General features: G+C 49.3%; 1 protein-coding gene across 1 annotated transcript in view; it reads right to left on the bottom strand.

Moving 5' to 3' along the window:
- Positions 1-22,644, bottom strand: part of MYLK (myosin light chain kinase) — a 211,298-nt gene that overhangs the window by 96,855 nt on the left and 91,799 nt on the right. Inside the window, exons 7-11 of the mRNA XM_047099178.1 lie at positions 22,334-22,352; positions 20,688-21,223; positions 19,955-20,161; positions 14,880-15,014; positions 11,684-11,836 (exon numbers count right to left, since the gene is read on the bottom strand). Coding sequence (XP_046955134.1) covers positions 11,684-11,836; positions 14,880-15,014; positions 19,955-20,161; positions 20,688-21,223; positions 22,334-22,352 — 1,050 coding nt within the window. The remainder of the gene's footprint in view (positions 1-11,683; positions 11,837-14,879; positions 15,015-19,954; positions 20,162-20,687; positions 21,224-22,333; positions 22,353-22,644) is intronic.

The following is a 22,644-nucleotide window of genomic DNA, read 5'->3' as shown; positions in this document are numbered from 1 at the left end:
AACACCACGAATACATGCAATTCATTGTACATCAATATTAGTAAAAACTGGGGAAGAAAGTCTCTGAGGGAGGGAGGAAGTACACCAGCTAGCCAAAGATAAAAACTAGAACAACTCTCTGGGTTCAGGGCTGGCCCACTCACTCCTGTTCAGTTCTCCGGGGAAAAGGGTTAATAAACAGGCTTTCTGTTATTCTTGGAATACTCCCCAGGCTGGGCTTTGACCTGCCTCATGTGAGCAGGAGAGGAAGGGGCAGCAAAGTGGCTGAGCTGCTGGTGTCAGCTTCCCACACAGAATAGTTCTGGTAAGGGACAAGCTCATGGCTGCTCAGTCTCTGATCTTGCCCTTTGCCTTGCGAACCAGGTGGCTTCAATAATTCTGTAGCTTTTTTGTTTTTGTCTTTTGGTGGGGGCAGGGAGAAGGAGGGAAGGGGCTATGATATCTCTATCTTAAACTCTAAGTTTTGGGGGAAAGGGACTGAGGTATTTTGGGTTCTTATTAGCAAGGGCCACCTATATCAGATTTTCAGGAAGCCCATAGCCACGGGGATACATCTCCAAGGTGCCTTATATGCCTGAGAAAAGCCGAACTCCAAATTTGCCACTGAATTTTTCTCTTTTGGCACTGAAAACAGAATACAGCCCACTGCAGAGCTCTCCTGGCACAGCCTCTGGGAATGAGGAGGGGAGAGGGTGAGAAGGCTCAGGATGTTGGAGGAAAACTTCCCCAGTGCATTGTGGCAGGTGCATTGTGAAGGTTATGAAGCCAGAGCACAGGGGCAGTTGAGGCAGGGCAACCCGATGTTCTGTGACCAGAGGATGTGCTCTCAGGTCCCCACTGCTTCCTTCAACCCAGCCCCCAACATCGCTGCCTTTGACAGAGGGGCAGACAAGGTAGGCTTGCCTTTGACATGAGGCCCTGGGACTGGGCTCAGGGAGGTCCAGTATTCAAAGTGTAGAGATCTCGTCTCGCTGGCTGGGCTACAGTGGCCAGGAAAGCAGCCTGCCTCGGGAGAGTTGAGGAATTTCCTGTCCTGCACAGACTGAGGCTTGAGGACAAAATGTTTTTGCCTGTCCAGATTCCCCCCATTCCTGCTTCTCTGCTGCCTCAGCCAGCCCCCAGCTTCAGAGGTCCATGTAGATGGGCATTCCCATGGGCCGCGGGAACATCAAAAACTCCTTTGAGCCAGTGGTGGCTCTTCCTTGGCCCCCACCCTCTCTCTTGTCTTCCTCCTGCCAAGTTTCCTGGCCCACACCTTATGGGTCTCAGCCAGTGGGGACTAAAAGTAGATCTGTGCCTCCCTCTCCTGTGAGGGTAGCCTGGCCACTGCCTTCCACGCAGCAGCTTACTGGTGCTCTGAAAGCCATGGGAAATGTAGGGTCTGAAGCCGGGGCCTCTCTCTGAAGCTCAACATCCTCCCCTGTATTTAAGGTAATGACAGTATAATCCTGGGACTTAGGGAGTTTTAAAGAGATAACATGTGAACATACTTTGTATGACTATTCAACACCAATGAGACCTTCTGTGTGAGGCTGACACGGGTGTTGACTCACACTTACTCACCTGGGCTCCACTACTTGTGGATTATCAGCTGCAAAGGAACACAGATGGGGCCCTCACCCAAGGATCACAGACTCATTTTTACATGACCTGAGGCAAATACTGTTAGGAATACAAATGTATTGCTTAAAACTCTCCTGGGATAGAGGTAAAATAATTAGAGAACAACCTGGCTGCACCCCCTCCAGGAGAGACATGAGTGGATGAGTGTTTTGTGGGTGCCTGGCCTAGGAGACACTGAGTCCCATGCCGCCATGGTCCCAGGAAGACCTGCTCTGTCTTCCCCAGGCCCTGAGCCTGGACGGAGGGCAGACAGAAGTGATTGGAAGTAAGTGTGCAGAATGAACCTGGCCTCAGACCTGCAGTCTGGGCTCACATGGGACCAGTGTGACTGAATCTAGGCTAGTGAATGGCTGAGTCATCCCTAGCATTCAATCGCCCCAAGTTCTTCTCAGGGTGAGAAACCAACCAAGCCTCCCTACACACACACTCCGCACTGGGACTAAGGAGCCAGTGAGGATCTCAGTTCTGGGGCAAGTAGTTTTCTGTATGCAGCCCAAGAAAAGCAGCCCTCACTGGAACCCTGAAGCCCCAGTCCCAATACCGCCACCCCACTTCACTGATAGAGAGGCCAGGGCATGCTCAAGGTCACAGGGCCAGTTACAGGCCGACCTAGAGCTCATACCCAGGCCTTCTGGTGGTAAGACCAGATGCCCTGGAGGCCATCTCTTCCAAGGGAGCCAGGCTTCTCCAGTGGTGAACCCTCCACAAGGACTGACGTCTTAGCCTGCTGACCTACGACCTAGACCCTGGCCAGCGGAGGAAAGCTAAAGCAAAGCAAGGGCCAGCCAGGTAAAAACAGCCAGGCGTGTGTATTTCATTTAATTCCAAAGCCAAATTGTTCTGTCTCACTGTGGCCTGTGCACTGTGCATCAGTTTATGCTCACTCTTGCACAGATTTAGATAAAATAAGAAGACAGAGGGAAACTGGTGCTCTGAACTCCTAGCTCCAGCTGTGGGATCTGAAGCAAGCCCCCGACCCACAGTTATAATCAGTTTTTTCTTTTATTTTTTTTTAACACTTATTTATTTTTGAGGGTCAGAGAGAGAGAGAGTGTGAGCAGGGGAGGGGCAGAGAGAGAGGGACACACAGAATCCGAAGCAAGCTCCAGGCTCCGAGCTGTTAGCACAGAGCCCAATACAGGGCTCAGACCCACAAACCGTGAGATCATGACCTGAGCTGAAGTCGGATGCTTAATCGACTGAGCCACCCAGGCACCCCAGTTATCATCACTTCTTGATGACGATACAGTGTTGATAAGTGTATAATGCATGATAAGCACTGCTGGGTTTTTAGATGATTAAAAGAAGCAACATGCAAAATGTATAATAAGTATATTTATAATAAGCATAAAAATAAATAATTTTTTTTAATTTTTGCCTTTCCTAACCCATCTTTTTGGTTGGGTACACTCAATCTGACCATAACTAAAATGAGAACCATCCTCCAAACTAGGGCACTCCCATTTAACCAGACAGACGTCTGGAAGGGCATTAACAGCCGTCTCTCTGTTGTGACATCGTCACAACAATGCTTTGCAGAGTCCAGCACTTGAGGGTTCAGAAAGATGATCACAGCTGGTTCGGTGTCACCCTCAACATCCTCAGAGGGAGGGCAGGTGGTGTCCTCATTTTATGTCAGCTCAGAGAAGGGAGGTGGCCTGTCATAAGACACCGGGGCTGACATGGCCACCAGGGATCTGGTCTGGATGCTGCCCTGCTGCCCTGAGAACAAAGGCCAGCCACCTAGATTCCACTGGGAGCTCTCTGCTGTTGTTTGTGTCCATGCCCAGACTCACCAGTTACCTGAGAGAGGTGGGCCTCTGGGGTCGTGCTTTAGCTATCATCTGGCACAGTCCTGCTTTGAAGCAGGGGGACGGGGGCCAGGGTCTGAGACGAAAGGCCCCCAGTGGCCCAGGGAACCTGAGCCTTCTTCATCTGGGGAGGGCAGACACTGGCTGTGGCACACAGATGGCAAGGGAGAGGTCCGGGGGACCCAGTGACAGATGCGCTACCCAGCTCAAATGGGGCTGGACTAAATACACTCAGGTTTCCCCCGTATCTGTGCTTCCTGTTGCTCTGCTGAGACCAAGCCCAGAGAAGGTCTTCTCTCTGGGCTCCAGGAAGGGCCGAGCCCCCTTGATTTACTGGCACAGGATTAAAGATTGAACATGAACTCATCCATGGCTCTGGTACCTGGTCACTTGGCTGATGACTCTCTAGTCACTCATGGACTCACTCTGTCATTTAACTGAGTAGCTAGCTACTGGGTGCCCCGTTCCATTTGGAGAGAAAGGGAATGAATCAAACCTGTCTTCCATGGAAAGACAAGGACTGAGACCAGGAATACTTAGAAGCAGTTTGTTGATAAGCCAAAATGATGCCGTATCGATTAAAGCTGGTAGTGGGGAAGGGGGAGGAGCAGGAGAGAGGACAGAGCAAAGATGGATGGAGGGAAAAGGAAGGGCCGTACTGACCCTCCGGGTTTTTCCTCCTTGGCCATGCTCTGTTTTGACTCATCAGAAACTGTTTTTGCAGAATCTTGTCATGAACTTGAACATGAACTTCTTTCTCCAGTGAAGAAGTATCCAGCAGAGAACTTGTCGAGGTCCCCAAGAACCAGAGGGGGTGGCATGGGGGCTGAGCAGCCGCAGGCCTGGTTCTGCAGCTAACTAGCCAGGTTTGGTGGGCAAATGCCTCTCCTCCCAGCAAGGGCTTCCTCCACCTGTCACACGGAGTTAACTCAAAGGTGGAAAGTGGACTTGTTACTGGAATTAAGTAAGATGAGCCAGCTTTTCTAACCGATTAGACTTTGTCTATTAAAAAAATGTTCCTCGGGGCTCTTGTGTGGCTTAGTTGGTTAAGCGTTAGACTCTTGTTTTCGACTCAGGTCATGATCTTACAGTTTATGAGGTCAAGCCCGGTGCTGGGCTCTGCGCTGACAGTATGGAGCCTGCTTGGGATTCTCTCCTGCTCTCTGCCCCTCCCCTGCTTGCATGCATACACTCTCTGCTCAAAATAAATAAATAAACTTAAAAAAAAGGTCCTCGTTAAAAACATTAATTGATAGTTTGAAACACTCGCGCGAACTGGTATTAATACAATATTATATTTTGAGGAGCTCCTATTCAGAGGAAGAGATAAATACCCACATAGCAGATGTACTTTGTTACTGTTCTCACTAATTCTTATACAATAGCCTGTATAACTCATTCCTCAAACCTGGAGACATGAGCAAGGCTGTTAGCTTTTCTTGGGCTTGAAATTAAGAAACCTCTGCAGCCTCAGTCCCAGTGGCTGGCTGTGATCTCAGCCCTCCCTCTGTACTACAATGATCCCCCTATTCTTCCCTTTGGGCCCTTCCTTTCCTTTCCATGCGTTTAACAGGAAAAACAATTCAGAATTCTCTAGAGAAGCATTTTCTGGGGTGGCTCAAAGCATTTTTTGGCGTGGCTCAGTTGGTTAAGTGTCTGACTCTGGATTTCGGCTCGGGTCGTAGTCTCATGGTTCATGAGATCAAGCCCCAAATCAGGCTCTGCGCTGAGTGTGGAGCCTGCTTGAGATTCTCAGTCTCTCTCTCTCTTTCTCTCTGCCCCACCCCCCAATACTCACCTGCCCTCTCTCTCAAAATAAGTAAATAAACTTTAAGAGGAAAAAAAAGCGTTTTCTCCACCTTTTATTAGCCCACCTGATGCTCTTCAAAGGCCCATGTTTATGGATCCAAACTTGCATTAAATACACATGTTTACACTTTGAGTCGTTTGTCTTGAAAATGGTCCCCAGCAGGCTGCCAGCTCATTCAAAACTTATCTCCGATTACAACAAAAAACTGTGGTAAAGTGTTTAAACAGATGACACAGACATATAAAACACAGACAGTGTTGGTGGGAAACACCCTACCATCTAAGGAGCCCCCAGGACTCTCCCCTATGGAGGGAGCATCGCCTATTGCTGTCGTGGCCATTTACTGAGTCCCACTCTCAGAGCCTCAGGGCTTGTCCATCAGCAGCTTGCCCGCATCCCTGGATTCACAGGTGGTCACCCAATGAAAATGGACGTGGAATAGCCCTCCCCTACTTCCTAACACCCCATCTCCTAATGCCTCCATGCACAGACACACAGACCTCTTGCAACTGCACAGCTGGAGGGAAAAGGACTGGCAAGCTGTTCTGCTTAGTCACTACAAGGCACAATACCATTCCAGCAGCAACTCGGATTCACTCCAAACCCTGTTATACTATGGAAATTCAGTAAATCACCAACTGACGGGGAGTTCTGGAAGCAGTCTTCCCTTCTTTCTTTATTTGGTGCTCAAAGTCCAGCATGGTCCAGGGATCACAGACTAGCCTCCTCCTTTCCCTAAATGCTATCACTGTTGACTCTACTCATCAAAGTAAGTACTCATCAAAGTACTCATCAAAGTAAGCTTACCTTCACCTAGCCCCTTCCTATATGCAAGGTGTGAATCCCCGGGAAGGTATGTGAATTCTCTTCCAACAAAAGTCTGTCTCCTCAGCAAATAAACCTACTTGGTGATTCAACAAAACTTCTGTGTCGTAAAAAGAGATTCTTCCCTGCAGAGCCTTGCTCGGTTGGCTTTTCTTCCCCCAACTGACTTCTCTAGAACCTAAGAAACAAGTGGGAATAGAAGTGTGCAAGGAAAAGAATGAAAGGAAACAATGACATATGACACTCCCCAAAAGATCTCTGACCAGTAATGACGGGGCTGCTGGATGGGAAGCAGGAATCATTGCAACCACAGCCTTCTTACTGACTCAGAGGTTATAATCAAACTCTAAACGTAAAGGTACAGCATCCAAACCACCCACTCCTCCCTCCAAACGAGGGCCTGGGAACCACATTCTCCACCACACTGTCATAGCACAGATCACATTTTGCTGTTAGGGACACAAAGCTGTAATTCTGGATGGCATTTTGACCAAGGACTCCAAGCAAATAAATGACAGATATGACCAACAGTGGGTTGGAGAAGTAGACAGTTCTACATCTTTAATTGTCCAATTAGTAAAATAAGGCCACAGTTCAATGATATGGACACATATGTATACATGTGTACTCAGAGGTCTTTCTGTGACATGAAGAACCAACATGTTGCACAACCCCATTTCTGTTACAGTCAGCCTATATAGAACTAGAATACTGCGGGGCACCCGGGTGGCTCAGTCGATCGAGCGTCCGACTCTTGCTTTTGGCTCAGGCCATGATCCCAGGGTCGTGGGATTGAGCCCCGCCTGGGGCTCCTCGCTGAGCTTGGGCTGCTGTTTGGGATGCTCTGCCTCTCTTCCCCACGCTCTCTCTCTCTCTCTCTCAAGAATAAATAAATAAATTAAAAAAAAAACATTTAAAAGACTTTTGGACAGATGTTGCGGGTGGACCAAGGTTCTTAAAGGACAAAAAAAAAATCAAAACTCATGTTTATTCTTCTTCAGTAAGTTTCTCTTGAGCTAACGTAAGTATTACAAATGTTTTCAGTGCTTGTAAGCTTACAGAGGGTAGGGTCCGAACCCGACACTACCATCCAGGGTACCTGAGCATAGAACGGGAGAGAGGTGGTAGCAGGGGGCTGTCTGGGCTCCGAGCTGCCCCACAGAGTGCCTGCCATTCACCTGAAAGCAATCTGGGCTTCTACTGATGCTCTCACTGTCCAGCGATGGCTGACCTCCCTGGCACTAGTGTTTTCATTAGGGTATCTTCACCAAAAACAAATACTCTAATAAATATGCTTCTTTTCTTTTCTTTTTTTTTTTTTTTTTTACTCTAGAAATCAGTGTGTTTGTTTGTCTTTAATTTACCAACAGTTCATGTCCTGAGATGCCTTTAAGAGGCCCAGCAAGTGGGGGCACCTGGGTGGCTCAGTCGGCTGTGTTCAACCTCGGCTCAGGTCATGATCTCAAGCTTCAGGAGTTTGAGCCCCATATTGGGCTCTCTGCTGTCAGCAGAGAGCCCACTTTGGATCCTCTGTCCCCCTCTCTCTTTGCCCTTTCTCTGTTTGTGTGCTCATTCGCTCTCTCAAATATAAATAAAAACATTAAAAAAAGAAAAGAAAAGAGGCCCAGTAAACTTTCAGTTAAATAAACAACCATTAGGCTGAGACACTGTCAAAATGGGCACAGTTAGCAAGTTAGCAAATCTTGTCACTTAAGAATTTTAGCCTTGACAAAGATACTTCAGGGGGAGAGAAACTAAAATATTCTAGCCTGAGGAAGTGTCTCCCTAACCCCAGTGACTCAGTCCAAATACACTGAAATATTTACTCTCCCTCAGATCTTCCTGGGCTTTGCAGGAATTTAGATTAATCACCCTTTAGTCTCCATCCTGGGTCGGGGTGGTGAGGGAGGGCTTTCATTGTCTGGTTAACTACTGGGGATTTTATTTCTAGGGAGGGTGCAGGAAAGGAGGAATATTTGTTGAGGGTCTCTTGAGAGCTAGTTTGTGGATTTCTTGCACATGCCAATGAGTACTGAGCACCCAGGCAAGTGGGGAGGCAGAGGGGTACCCTGGGGAGATCACTGACCTCCGTGTGCCTTTATCCATTCACTGAACACATGCTCACAGAGCAGGCCCCATTCTACACGCAGTAATGAGTAAGACATGGCCCCTGCCTGCAGAGAGCCAACAGTCTGGCAGAGAAGACAACGAAACAGCAATTAGAGTAAAATTCCACAGTAAGAATAAAATTGCGAGCTCCTTACCCATAGAGGCCCTGCTTGATGCGCCCCTGCGTCTCTTCCTGAACTCACTCTCTACCGCTGGCCACCCGCTCACCATGCTCCAGCCACATGGTTTATCTCACTGTTCCTTGAACAGGCTGATCTTGTTCTGAATTTTAGGGCCTTTGCACTTACTGTACTGCCTGCTTTCGCAGCACTCTCTCCAGCTCACTGAAGTCTCTGTTCAAAAGTTACCTCTGCCTAGAGTCTTCCTTCACTACCCGCCATCCAAAAGGACCCCTTGTACCCTTCTATGTCAGTATTGGATTAAACCAGGTGCTGGTTGTTGGGTGTCTCCCCATCAGAATGTACACACCATGAAGGCAGAGCTTATCAATCCTGCCCACGGCAGCCTCCCCAGAATGATGTCTGGCACAAAGCAGGGGTTCAGTATAGATTTACTGACAAATAAGCACAGTGATAAGAGTGCTTCAGCCAGTAAGATAACTCATTCTGGGGATACCAGGGAGGGCTTCCTAGAGGAAGTGACATCTGTTGGGGGAGATAGACAGAGTTTGGAGAAAGGGGTTGCTGTGGAGAGGAGGCAGAGAAAGCCGGGTAAGCTGGCTGCAGAAATCATGTCAAAGAGCTGGGCCAGCAATTTCTGGATTACAAAACCTTGGCTAAAGAGGTGACAAAGAGCACATCCATGCCTGGCCTCCCTCAGCATCTGTGGGACTCTCCCGCTCATCTTGCCTACGGCAGAGCCGCCCTGGAAACCACCCCTCCCTGGAAACCAGAGGGCACTCTGCTCAAGGGCACCCTCTCGTGGCCAGAGTCCCTAGAATGGCTTGCTCCTCTGGTTCTCCTGTCTGGCCCAATGCCTCCCTTCTCTGATTCTGATTTTCTCCCTTCACTAGAAACCAACGAACAGGTACAGGGACCGTCAGACAATCACCTATCCACTGTGGCAAAGTTGGCCCTTTGGTAAAACTGGTTAGACTTGGCATTTTACCTTGTTTAAAAGTGGGGGTCAGCATACACTGAGCACGTCCTCTGTTCAGAAGACATTACATGCATTCGTTAACTTAATCCTCACAGTACTGGGGACTGTGACTATCAGTGTCCCCACTGCACAGAAGAGGAAGATGAGGCCCGGAGAGTCGAATGGAACTCAGGTCACCGGGCAGCCTGCTGCATAGCCACGATGAGACTGTGGCCCCCAGCACGTTGAGGGTAGCAGAAAGGCCAGACCCTGGGCAGCTACGCGGAGGCCGGAACAGCACTCGGCACAGTAGAGCCTGCAGCCGCCCCCAGCCCTGAGCCGAGCCGCCTTGGGGCAGGGCCCGGGGTGCCACGGCGGCAGGCAGGCTCAGCCCACCCCACTCCTGTGCAGATGGCCCAGCCCTGCGGCTCGAGCGCGTGGCTGCGTCTCTCAGCCTGCTTCACCATTTATGGTATCTCAGCCTCTGTTTGGCCTTCACAGGCCAGTAAATCCCCACACCGGGAGGGAGTTCTCACCCACACAGGGCTGTCCTCAGAGCAAACCCAAAGGGCTCTGGCAGAGTTCTTGCTGAGGACCTGTTTCTGCTTTAAAACATGTTTGGATAGGCAATCACCCCGGCCTCACTCCTCCCACAGACCTGGGGACATGGAGGACAGCCCCAAAGACCCCTTGATCCTTTGTCTGGGGACCCCCACCTCCAGTAGGGCTATTAGCCCAGCTGGGTCTCTTTAATCCAATCTAAAGCCAGGCAAGTGGGGACAGGCACTGGATTAGCAGGGCCGCTGGCTGAAGCTAGCCAGGAGAGTCTCAGACAGTAGACTCATCCCACGTCATTCTGGCCCTCTCGCCTGTTACTAGACTGTGGGGTAGGCTGTGTGGACCTCCAAGGAGAGTCCCCTGTCGGGAAGGTGAGGGCCGCTGCCAAGGAGAGGAGGCTCAGATCTCTTCTTGTTTCATTACTACAATTTCCCGAGGCCCCTCAAAGAGCCATGAAATGAGATCTGTGAGGATAAAGGGGATAGATAATGACAGCCAGAATTCTGGCTGACAAATTCCCGGGAGTCAGACTCAGGCTCCCACCTGGGTGTGAACAGCTTCCTGAAAGGAAGCAGAGGCCAGGTCCCGAGTGATGACTCCATGCCAGAGAACTTCAGAGATATTGGGGAGGCCAGGGCATGTGCCCTTTCTTGACAGGGCACCTCACAGAGCCAGCCTCACCATGAGCCCCTTAATCCCTAAGGGGTGACACTGCTGAGCCACTGCTGGGCCCAGACTCTCCCTTTGGGCCAGAGGATGCATGCTCTAGAAAAGGGCCAGGCATGGGAATGAGCACAGGCTTGGGGTCATGAGGATGTGGGTCTGAAAGGCCAGCTCCACATGCTAGCCTGTGTGCGTAGGCAAGTTGCATTAACTTTTTGAGACCTCCAGACCCTTCTGTGCAAAAGAGGGAGAGCACTGCCCTCCCCAGGGCTGCTGAGGTCTAAAGAAGAAAGCATTTAAGGTAGTAACCAGCACATGATTTTCCTCTTGCTCTTTTCAATGAAACCATGTCCTGTGGCCTCCCAGAAGGTGGCTGTTCACGTTACAGGGAGACTCTCCCCATGAGGCCTGAACCCTGGGGGATGGAGAGAAGAGACATGGTCTCCTGACAGTCTGCTGGGAAAACAGAGCACAGCGCACCCGGTTCAAGCACCCAGGCCCCAGTCACACCCAGGAGCTGGGGGCCCAGGCTGGGGTGAGGGTGGGGAGGCAGGCTTACCTGAACACCCTGGCCCTGGGAAGCATTCCCCAGGCACTGTCACCATGCCTGCTGACACCACAGCGCAGACAGCTGTGTCTTGAGTGCTGTGGCTCCCCTGATACTTCCTGGGACTAAAGGCTTGGCGAGGATCAATGGATGATCATGATAATCAGATTACTGGACACCATGCTGGTGATGTATGAAAATGAGCCCAGGCTGGTGGGGAGGAGCAGGGGCAGAAGGAAAAGGGGAACAACCTGCAACCCTCTCAAAGCCTCAATACCAGCACTCTGTTACCCAGTAGCCCCCAGCACGGGACGTGGCATTTGTGAGACACCTAAGTCCTAAGGGAGTACGTGAGTACTCCTCCTAAGTCATTTTTCAGTGTGCAAAGTCTTCACACTGGGAGCTTCTTCAGCCAAGGGAGCCCTCGCCTCCTTCCCTTGAATCTTCCCTTAGCCCAGGTCAGGTGAGGAGGTGGGGAATTGGCTTTTGAATATTCATCTGCCCTGGCACACCCTTGTCACTGTGAGGCCATTCTAGAGGCTATTTCCTCCACCTGCCTGCCTTCAGGTGCAGTGCTCTTTCTCCAAAGCAGATGTCTGCAGCAAAGGTGCTTCTAGAGAGGTGCCCAGAGGCTCCTACCATGGACAGTGACCCGGGCGCTGCAGGACACCTGCCCCAAGGTGTTCTTGGCCAGACAGGTGTAGATGCCATCGTCCTCCGGCAGGGCGTCCTGGATGTGGAGCTCGGCCACGCCGGCCTCACAGGAGGAGTGAGCGTACTGGATGGGCTGCTCTGTGGAGGCAAGCACAGGAAGGCTCAGGCCAAGGGGTTTCCAGTGGAGGGGATGTGAGCCCTGTCCTCTGCAGGGCTGCTGTTGTCATGTCGCCACGCTTGCTCAGATCCACCGGGGGCCGATGACATGGCAGGCCCACTCCTAGCCAGCTGGACAGAGGCTTGCAGGTGCCATGGAGGGAGGTGCAGGAGCAAGGCTGGGGCGGGCAGGACTGTGGGGGGAGATTCTGGAGGCATTGAGAATGCAGAAGGGCAAGGGACATAGTTCTGTGCATTTTGTTTAAACAAACAGTCCTTACATCCACATCCTGGACTTCACAGAATTCTGAGCCTGGAAAGAATCTTACAGGGTCATCTGGCCCATAGCCCAGCTTCAGGCACAACAGGCCTCACCCAGACAACATGAGGCTCCTGGCTCCTTTTAGACATCTCCAGAAATAATGACTTCATTCCCACTGCAGATATTCATCAGAAGGCAGTTGTGTGACCTCCACCTGATGTTGCAGTTGGGTCCATTTCAGTACATTTTAGGGTCCATGGAAAAGATAAATATGGGAAACTAAAAATGACTCTAGTCCCTTCTTCTCAGAGTCCCCGCTATAAGATGCTCTTTATTCCGGTCACATAAAGTCCTTCATGGAGATAGAGGCACATGCTATGAACGTCATTGGTTTCCTTAATGCTATATGTTCCTGGGACTTTATCATTCCAGGATGTGAGCTTTCATTTCCAGGGGGAAAAAAAAAATCTCATTACTGAATATTCTGGCCTTAGAACAGGAATGTGTCCATTCACCATATAGGAAGCAACTGTCAATTTCTTCCCTTGTCAGGCTCCAGGGTCCTGGTTTGCATTTCATAAAATTGAGGGTGGGCGGTAGGGGAGGGACAAAGTGCAGAAAGAAGTCCTCTCCCTGCAATGCAATGTTTTCTTATGCACATAGCAACACTTTGTGTCTCTGGGACAGTCTGCAGAGACTGCCAAGCAAGCATGCCATAGGGTGGGAGAGAAGAGATTCTGCCCTACCTACTGCACTTCATGAAGGGGGTCAGGATCCTGCTACTGAGATGACTGAACACTACTCTTTGCTTTTTGTGAAAATGACACCCTAAAACCTATCTTCCTTGAGAATACCAGTACATTCCATGACTGCCATCAAAGGGCCTCTGCTGTCGAAATGTGCCAATAAAATGTTTGAGACCTCTTTTGTTACTGGGGGGTAACTCATTTTGGCCCTACAAGCGTGGGATGGAATGGTGGCCCCCAGAAAGGAGCTGTTGGCTCAGGGCACTCAGAATTATAGAATTGGGAGACCCAGAACTCTCGGACCCCAAGACTGGGAAGACCAGAGTCAGCAGCCAAGGGAACTTGAGCACGCTCTCCCTCTAGTGGTAATGGTGTGGAAATGCCAAGATTCACCAAGAATAAGAAGGTAGGGTTGCTTTTCCCAGTCCTGAGGGGTGCAGACCAGGGGTCAGCAAACTATTGCTCACAGGCCCAATCTGATCTTCAGCCTGACTTTGTATGGCCTGGAAGCTAAGAATAGTTCTTACATATTTTAAATCGTTGAAAAAAAATCAAAGGTAAAATATTTTGTGATCCGTGAAAATCATATGAAATTCACATTTCAGTGTCCACAAATAAAGTTTTATTGCAACACTGCCATACTTATTCATTTACAACTTGCCTCTGGCTGCTTTTATGCCACAGTAGCACAGTTGAGTAGTTGTGACAGAGGCTGTATGGCCAGCAAAGCTGAAAATATTTACTATCTGGCCCTTTATAGAAAATGTGTCTGGACCTCTGGTCTGGATTCTGAGCCAGATGGAAGTGAAACTCTCTTACTCAGATCCTTGACTAGTCTTTTATGCCCATGTTCTGTTCCAGCTGCAAGGAGGCTGCCTGTTTGTAGTCAGTCACAGGATCCGACAGAAGCTCTGTCCATAGTGAGGAGTGGAGGGAAGGGCGACCTCAATTTTCACTTATTTGTCCAAGAAGATGACACATAGAAAGACTACATGGAACCTTCTCTCACTCACTAGAGATAATTTCTACCACAGCCTAAGCAAACTATACCAACTAGGAAGGTTTATAAGTAACACGTCAACGGGATAAACAACTAGGGGCTATTTGGTGCATAGGTGACAGGTGCCGCTGTCCCTTGAGGGGCATATTCTACCAGCCCTGAAAACTGGCTGAGGTCCCAAACCTTTTGTTCCAGCCCATTTCCTCACCCATAAAGAAGCTGATGCCCAGAGAGGTAAAATGGGGTGTCCAAGGTCATCTGACCACTCGATGGTAGAGAAGTGCCCTTTGTCTCCTGATGGGCAGGTGCCCCTTCACCCTCCTTGTGGATCCCCAAAGCAGACGCTGCTCAATGGCATCAATGTTATGAAGTGTTGTTAGTTCTAAAATTAGATTCTTCCCATAATTTTGGAATTGAAAGGCTTTTTTAAAAAGAGAAGAGTGATAATACGAGATAACCAATTTTTTTCCAAAAGACCTTACCGGGCAAAAACAAACAAACAAAAAGTTGGCATGTCTCTCTAGGACTATACCATTAAAAAAATTACTGGTCTATGAATCCCCAAACCAACTGCCACTAAATAAAAGGTGAGGTTCCATGAGTAACTTCCAGTGTGGTTCACTAATTTAATTTGTTCATTTATTGACTCAACAAATGTTTATTGAGGGTCTACTATGAGCCTGGCCACAAAAATGAACCAAATTGCTTGTGCGCCCATGTACCAGGCACGTTAACTGTTTTGTATTAAGGAACTAACTTAATTTTCATATCTGCCACTCTGGAAGGTAGTTGATGTTATTCCCATGTTGCCGGAGCTCAAGGCTCAGATAGGAATAGTAACTTGTCCAGTGTCCCCAGCCGGACAATAGTAGGCTGTGATCTTTCTGCACCCTGTGACTTCTGTACCCAGCATTTCCTACTTATGCATAGATGGTTCTGAGCAATAAATGGGGGAAAGCCAAGTGAGTATGCAGGCAGGGCCAAAGGGCCCAGAGGGCTGGAGCAGGGGGAACTCACCATTGAGCAGCCAAGTGATTTGGGGGACCGGGATCCCCTGCACTGAGCACTGCAGCACAAAGTCCTGGCCCTCAATGACAGTGCAGTCCTTCAGGACACTGGAGAATGAGGGAGCCACCTCCATCACGGCCAGCTCTGCAAGGGCAAAGAACAGACAGGCCACCTCAGACCACCCTGGCCTGCTCTGGTGACAGACTGCAGTCACCCTGAGCCTCACAGGCAGATGCCTCGCTGCCCCAAACACCCGGAGGGAGCTTCCTTAGGAGCCTGGCTGGACCTTAACCTATCTTCACACTTGGAGGCAGGCAGCACCACAGGTGTGGAGACCTGGACTGGGAGGCAGAGAAAGCGGCAGGGGCTATTTCATGGTCACAGAACGGCCCAGGTCTGGGAGTGCTCAGGACACGGGCCTGTACCCCTTCCCCCAACCCCCGCCCCGCACCTGGGACTCAGGCACCTCCTAGGTTGGCTTCCTTTTGTGTCCTGGAGCATCCACAGAACTTCTTCCCCACTTTCTCGTGCCCCTTCTCTCCTTTAACATATTCTATCAGACCTGCACAATCTTGGGAATATCTTTGTACTTGTAGAGACAACATGCCCACTGGTAAGGACGTTTCAGTTTTAATTACTATTTTTTCCAATTCCAGGACAAAGACTCACGTGTTGTAGTTTTCCAACCTAAGCCGATGGTTCAGGACCACTGGGGGCCTGGGACTATGCATTACTAAGTTCCCTCATGATTCTGATGCATATTCGAGTAGAGAACCACTGAGCTGAACTTTCCAGAAGCCCTCTACATTGGTGAATTGGGGAGCATTTTGTAGTTTGGGGATCTTAACTAAGAGCAATAGGAATAGATAATCTCTTCTACAACTGGAACATGCTGCAGAAACGTCAAGGTGGCTGACAGCTGAGAAGAGGAAATGGGTTTGGTGATTAGACGAGGCCTCAGCAGTGGGGTGGCTCAGTTGGTTCAGTGTCTGTCTTTGGCTCAGGTCATGATCTCACAGCTCGTAAGCCCCGCGTCAGACTGTCCGCCGTCAGTGCAGAGCCTGCTTTGGATCCTCTGTCTCCCTCTCCCTCTGCCCTTTCCTCTCTCTCTCTCTCTCTCTCTCTCTCTCTCTCAAAAATGAACATTAAAAAAAAGCCTCACCAGTGCTTTTCAAGAGAAGCTAGTCCAGGCAGTGGTGAGGGGTAAGCCATATTATACTGCAGGAGTTTAAGGGCAAACACGGGTACTTGAGGGCTTACTATGTGCCAAGTACTTTTCTAGATGTGACTGTGACAGTGCCATGAGGTTGCTATCTTAAGCTCACTTTACAGACCAGGTTAAGCCCAATGGTGAAGACAGGCTTTTTGCCCAGCTACATCCGCCCTTCTACCCCCACACCAGAGCTCCCCTACGGGGAGAGAAGGCCGCAGGAGAGCAGCTACAGTCAGAATGATGGTGCACGTGATCTTCACTGCCACTGAGGGAAGGGATGAACAGACTACCTCGAGAGCTGTGGGAAGGCACTTCTATCCCTTTTCCCAGCCAACATCAAATTCCCTCCCAGGGAAATGCCGTAGACAGCCATTGAAAAAATACGGACTTCTTCGTCAGACCAACATGGGTAAGAAATATGCCACCTTTCACAAGGTGTGTGACCTCCAACAAGTCATTTAGCTTCATTACAGCTTAGTATTCTCATCTAGAAAATGGGTGTGACTACAATGATCTCACGAGACTGTTGGGATAACTGAATGGAATAACAGAGATAAAGCATTTATTTATTTATTTATTTTACATTTATTTTTGAGAGACAGAGAGAGACAGAGCACAAGTGGGGGAGGGGCACAGAGAGAAGGAGACACAGAAACTGAAGTAAGCTCCAGGCTCCGAGCTGTCAGTACAGAGCCAGGTGCCCAAAATCAAAGTCATTAAATCAAAAAATTTTTTAATGCTCATTTACTTACGAGAGAGAGAGAGAGAGAGAGAGAGAGAGAGAGAACGAGTGGGGGAGGGGCAGAAAGAGAGGGAGACACAGAATCTGAAGCAGGCTCCAGGCTCCAAGCTGTCAGCACAGAGCCCGACGCGGGGCTCAAACCCACAAACCACGAGATCGTGACCTGAGCCGAAGTCGGACACTCAACCGACTGAGCCACCCAGGTGCCCCCAGAGAGAAAGCATTTAGCACAAAGCTAGCACAAATGCTAGCACAAAGCCTGGCACGTTGAGCAGGTCTTTGCGGAGTGTGAGCTGTTGTTATCAAATGGAAGCTGTGCATCAATACTACACCTGCAGCAAGTTTGGGGTGAAAGACAGTGGAGAAATCAAGGAGGAGCTTCAGGGGCCGTCGAGCAGAAGGAACACTTTCTTTCCTTTTTCAGCATAGGGAAGACCAGAGCATGCTTCTAGGGAGAAGTGAGAGAGACTCTGGATAAAGAGAGGGAGACAGATTGAAGAAATGATGGGAGAGTAAATCATCATTAAATAAGATCTTTGTAGAGAGAGGAAAGGATGGAGAGGGAAGTCCAGGTAAGAGAGACAGACAGCTCTTCTGCAGCAACGGGACAAAAGGGAGAAAGAGGGTGTTGCAAGAGAAGGTGAAAAGACATGTGTCAGGTGACCTGCATGCTGGTGAAGTCATCAGGAATGGTTTTAGACCAGCCAGTGTCTCCAGGAGGAGGGGGAGTCGAGAAGTACTTTTGCAATGACAGCATAAGGGCTTCTAAAATCCACTCCTCCATACAAGTGACAAGGATACTGGCAAACACAGTCAAGTTCAACTTTTTCTGAACTCTGGGCATTAACCAAAGACTTACAACATTCTGAGCAGCATTCATTCAAAAACAAACAGCTGACTGTTGGTAAGAAGAGCCAGCTTTGTGGCGGGCTTAATTCCCATCCCGTTTGCCCCGGGTCTGTGGTAGCTCTGAAGACCACATTCTCTTTCATCCCTACCTGACTGTAAGGAGAATCTTGATGCATAGCTTCCATTTAATAATAATGCTAGTTAACACTCCAACAATGTTGGTTGGCAAAATGATGCTTTTTAACTTCCGGTGGACATGATACCATGTGTCCATCCCATGCATAGAGCCTGGGATGATGAGGCTCAGGCTCTTGCACTTGTGAACTCTATAGGAACTCCCACCTCCAAATGGAACGGATACTATTTCTTATGAAGAAATTCATGAACATAGGAAAAATCCCAATTGAGAAGTAAATCAACTGTATTCATGTAGTGAGAAGTAAGATTACCCCCACCTCTTCCTAAGAATCTCCAGTTTCCCTTCCTTGAGACAAGTCGTGGACCCTTCCAGAAATGTTTTATGCACACGTAAGCATCTGTGTGCACATATCTACATAGATTCTTTTCCTTTTGTGCAAATAGCATATGATACACACAGCTCTGCACTTGGCTCTTCTCCCTTACTGGTATATCTTGGACATGCTTCACCATCAGAGCCCACAGATCCGCCATATTTGTTTTACTGGCTGCATGGAATCCTACTGTATGGATGAAGCACTAAGTTCTTTTCTTTTCCTTTCTTTTTTTGGAAACATTTATTATGGCAAATTTCAAACATACACTCTAGTAAAGAGAGCAGTACAGTGGATTATCATATATCTGTTTCTCAAATTTAATAATTATCAACTTATGGCCAATCTCATATCATTTTTATGCCCACCAGCTCCCACTACACATGGATTATTTCTGAAGAAAATATCAGAAATCATATTATTTCACCAGTAAATAACTCAATTTATATTTCTAAACTACACAGACTTAAAAAACCCCCACAAGACCATCGTATCTTAAAAACAGCACTAATTCCTTTATATCAAATATCTCATGGATGCTCAAATTTTCCTTGTGTTCTCATTTAAAAAACATTTTTTAAGGTGTCTCAATCAGGATCCACAGAAAGTCCATGGATTACAACTGTTGATATCTCATGTATCTTTTCAACAAAGTTTCCAATTGGAAATTTTCCTTCCTCCTCTTTTTCTTGCAATTTATTTGTTGAAAAAAATAGGCAAAGGGTATTTGTCCCATAGAACTTCCAACAGCCTGAAATTTGCTGACTCTATCCCTGTGGTTTAATATGTTCCTCAATGGGCTGAGGGTCCCTAAGTAGCATTCAAAATAAGGAGGAAATTTTATAGAGATAGATGGGTATAAGGATATTTATCACAGTTTTGTTACGACAGTGAAAAAATGGAAACAACGTAAATATTCAATGATAAGAGCAAGCCTAAATCAGATACGCTATTCTATGAAAAATCATATGGCTGTTCAAGTCATGTTTTTGAGGTGTGCCCAGATGGCTCAGTCGGTTAAGTGTCTGACTCTTGGTTTCGGCCCAGGTCACAATCTCATGGTTCGTGAGTTTGAGCTCCACGTTTGGGATTCTGTGTCTCCCTCTCTCTCTGCCCCTCCCTCTCTCTTTCTTAAAAATAAGTATGCAAACACTTTTTAAAAATCATGTTTTTGAAGAATATTAAGGTAATATAGAAAGAAATCGTATAGAAAGATGCTTATGTAACATGAACAAATTAGAATAGAAAGCAGTATACAAACAGCACAATGCCGATTTTGTTTTAAAGACATTAAAATACCTTTTAATGTTTCTGAGTCATAAGACCATCTTGTGTTTAAATCCCCCACCGGGAACATGCATAACTTTTATAAACAGATATTTCAATAAACATAAAAGATGCGGGATCCCACATCATCTCCTATGACTCTAAATGTGTATATTTAGTGAACATTTGGTTCTCTGTGGTTACAAGAATGAGTCATGGCACTCCTTGGACAGCTGAGGAACCCAGAAAAGGGAGCTCTGGGCAGGGCTGGGCATGGGGTGTGGGCATGCTTATTCTGAGGAGACTGTGGCATGAACTCCTGATCAGGAGTCACGGTCCTGGAGCAATGACTTTGGCCTTGGCATGTGGGTGGGGACGGTGCTTCTGTGGGGTTGTACACCCTGCATGGGGGTGGTAGGGGGCGACACTCCTGTGGTGTAGGAAGCACCCCATGGATGGCCCCACCACGGAAAACCCAGGGTGACTGGAGGAGTGTACTCACGTTTCACCAAGAGAGTCCAGCCACAGGACACCTGGCCTTGGACATTGGAGGCCGTGCAGCTGTAGTTCCCACTGTCCCTGGCCCGCACTCTGAGCAGGCAGAGGTGATGGCATCCGCCTTCTTCATAAACCTCAACGATGCCTTCTCGTCTTCTCACGGGGGCACCTTCCAGGAACCAGGTCACTTCAGGCTTCGGGGTCCCTGAAACTACAGGGCCAGGCAAAGGGCATGAGGCTCCCAGAAAGCGTACTGTGCCAGTGGGGCGGGTGGCATGCTGGGCCCATGGGAGGAGCTAGGGCTGGTGTGAGCTGCCCTCCCACTGAAGAGGCTCTTACCCCTCACCCTGCACTGTGTAGGAGTAAACATCTCAAGATGGAGGCAGGGTCCTTGGGGAGGACAGACATAGGATGACAAGCCAGGTCTCCAGATCAGCCAAAGCCAGCAGAAGGGAGAAAAGAGGAGCCCCTGTGGCTAGTTTTTTGATGGTGATATTGATGATGGGTTTTCCCCTCTAGAGTGGTAAGAATTAGGGCACAGGGCTGAGGCCCTATCCAACAACGAACATCGGGCCACTGCTGGGTGTTTCTCCAGAACAAGGCACATTACTAGACTGAGTCCTTCCTGAGGGAAGACCCCTGTGAGGTGGCTTCTGGGCCAGGCGGGAGGGAGTAGCCACCCAGGGGCTACATTGGTGAGGTGGGGTGGGGCAGTGACCTTCTTCAGCTCTACTCACCCTCACATCGGAACTTGACTATTTGATCTTCAATGACTTCCTGGCTTTGGGGCTTGCTTTCAAATTTGGGGAATGTGTAATCCCTCCGGCTCTCCATGGGGATTTTCCTGGTAGCAACCTTGCTCACAACTTCCTGGCTTCCCAGGCCAGAATGCCTGGTGGGGAGGGTGGCCGGAGGAGGGGCAGCTGGCCTCTCCCCGTCTTCTCCAGAAGGAGAGAGGGCGCCCGAGGCCAGTGCTCTTGGTTCCGGCTGGACTTTTGCGGCCTGCAGGGTGATGGTGCTGGAAGTCTTCTGCAGGACGGGGCTGCTCAGGGCTTTCCTAGGTGGGTCCCCAGATGGCTCCAGCTTGGACTCCCGCAGGGGCTGAGGATGGCTACCTGTAGCCCAGGTCGGGGAGCCACCTCTCTGGGTGCCGGAGCAGTTTTTTCTTTCAGCTGCAGGCTCCAGGCTGCCCAGTTTCGGCCCCTGCGTCGCTCCATTGGTCACTTCCTTCCTGATATCTGATTTGGCTGCCTTTGTTCCTCTCACAAATGACCTGTGTGGTGGTGGTTTGGCAGGGGGAGGGGCGGGCAATGGGGAGGGAGGAGGAGAAATAGAATGATCATCTGGTTACTCACAAACATTACTCTTCACGGGATCATGAAAGCCTACCAATTAAGACAGAGTACAGGCAAAGGTCTCTCTCTGCAGCTTTCTCAGCTTCCCAACCCAGAAGGCAAGCAGTCATTCCTGACACTTCCCTGCCCCTCATCCCAATCCAGAATCCTGTCTGCACTTATCCAATCAGCCTTTTTTCTCCCCCTCCACCCAAGTGCCACCCTAGTTCCCACCACACAACTGGCTCCCCCTTGTCCCCGCTGGCCCCCTCTGATCCATTTGGTTCTCTGCATCCATTTTGGATTCTGCATGAGAAGCACAGCCGATCTTTGCTTCACTGAGCTTCTCAAGATGGCCCATATGAGCCGGCTCCCGCTGCCTCCTGGACCTCACAAGACTATATTCGACGCCTACCATGCTACAGCCACACACGTGCTCTTGCGGCTCCCCTCCGTACCACCCCTCTCCTGAGAATGCTCCCTCCCTGAGCTTTTCCTCTTCTGGTTAACACCACCCTTCAAGGGCCTGAGCTCAATGTCAAGTGTTCAGGATGGGCTTCTCTGAACCTCTAATCTAAATTAGCACTGCTTATTACCCTTCCTCAGATGCACGGCAGCTGGTAACTATGGCAGCTCCGCTGAAAGCCCCTTCTCTCCACCAGATGTCTGCCCACCCTGCAGACCCAGCGTCTAGCCCCGGGCCTCACGCATGGACAAGGAAGCTCCTGATGAAGACGTGCTACATGGGCGAGTGGATTCTGCCTGGCACAGCACCCTTCCTAATGACTGCTAACTGGTAAAGGCATTGGCCAGACTCTGGGAAAGATGACAGCATTGTGTCTTCAAGAGTCTCACTACGATGGCAAGCCTACTACAGAACCTGTATGGCCTACTGCAACAGGAGAATGAGACCAAACACAACCATGTCCCCCAACAGTCAGTTCTCCCTCCTATATGACGACTCGGAAATTCGAGGCATTTCTCCATTACAACCTCTTTTCTTGCAGGGCATCCCAAGATGGAAACAACGACTACAAGCCTAGACGTACCTATTGGCATTGTCCAAACCTGGAAAAAGGGAGAGGGGTAGACTGTTAGTGGAATATTACAGGTACCGAGAGGAGAAAGTGATAAGACAACACTGTTTTTCATTTCTTATGGAGTGTTCACGTCCCCAGCTCCCACTCTGACCCTCACCTCCACTCCTACCTCCCTCACTCCCTCAGCTTCCTGGTCCTGAACTACTCAGGTGGATCTGATGAGCTCCTCTGAGCCCTCCCCTGAGACAATGTCAACATTTCCAGGGCTTCCCTGGGCCATCTGTGGTGGCCTCAGTGGCCATACTCTGTGCCACGGGACC

This window comes from Lynx rufus, unplaced genomic scaffold, assembly GCF_022079265.1.
Source record: "Lynx rufus isolate CCGP_SWC_20201006 ecotype Redwood Valley unplaced genomic scaffold, mLynRuf1.p SCAF_5, whole genome shotgun sequence".
NCBI lineage: Eukaryota > Metazoa > Chordata > Mammalia > Carnivora > Felidae > Lynx > Lynx rufus.
The sequence above is the reverse complement of the archived record's forward strand: the minus strand, read 5'-3'. Positions and strand labels throughout refer to the sequence as shown.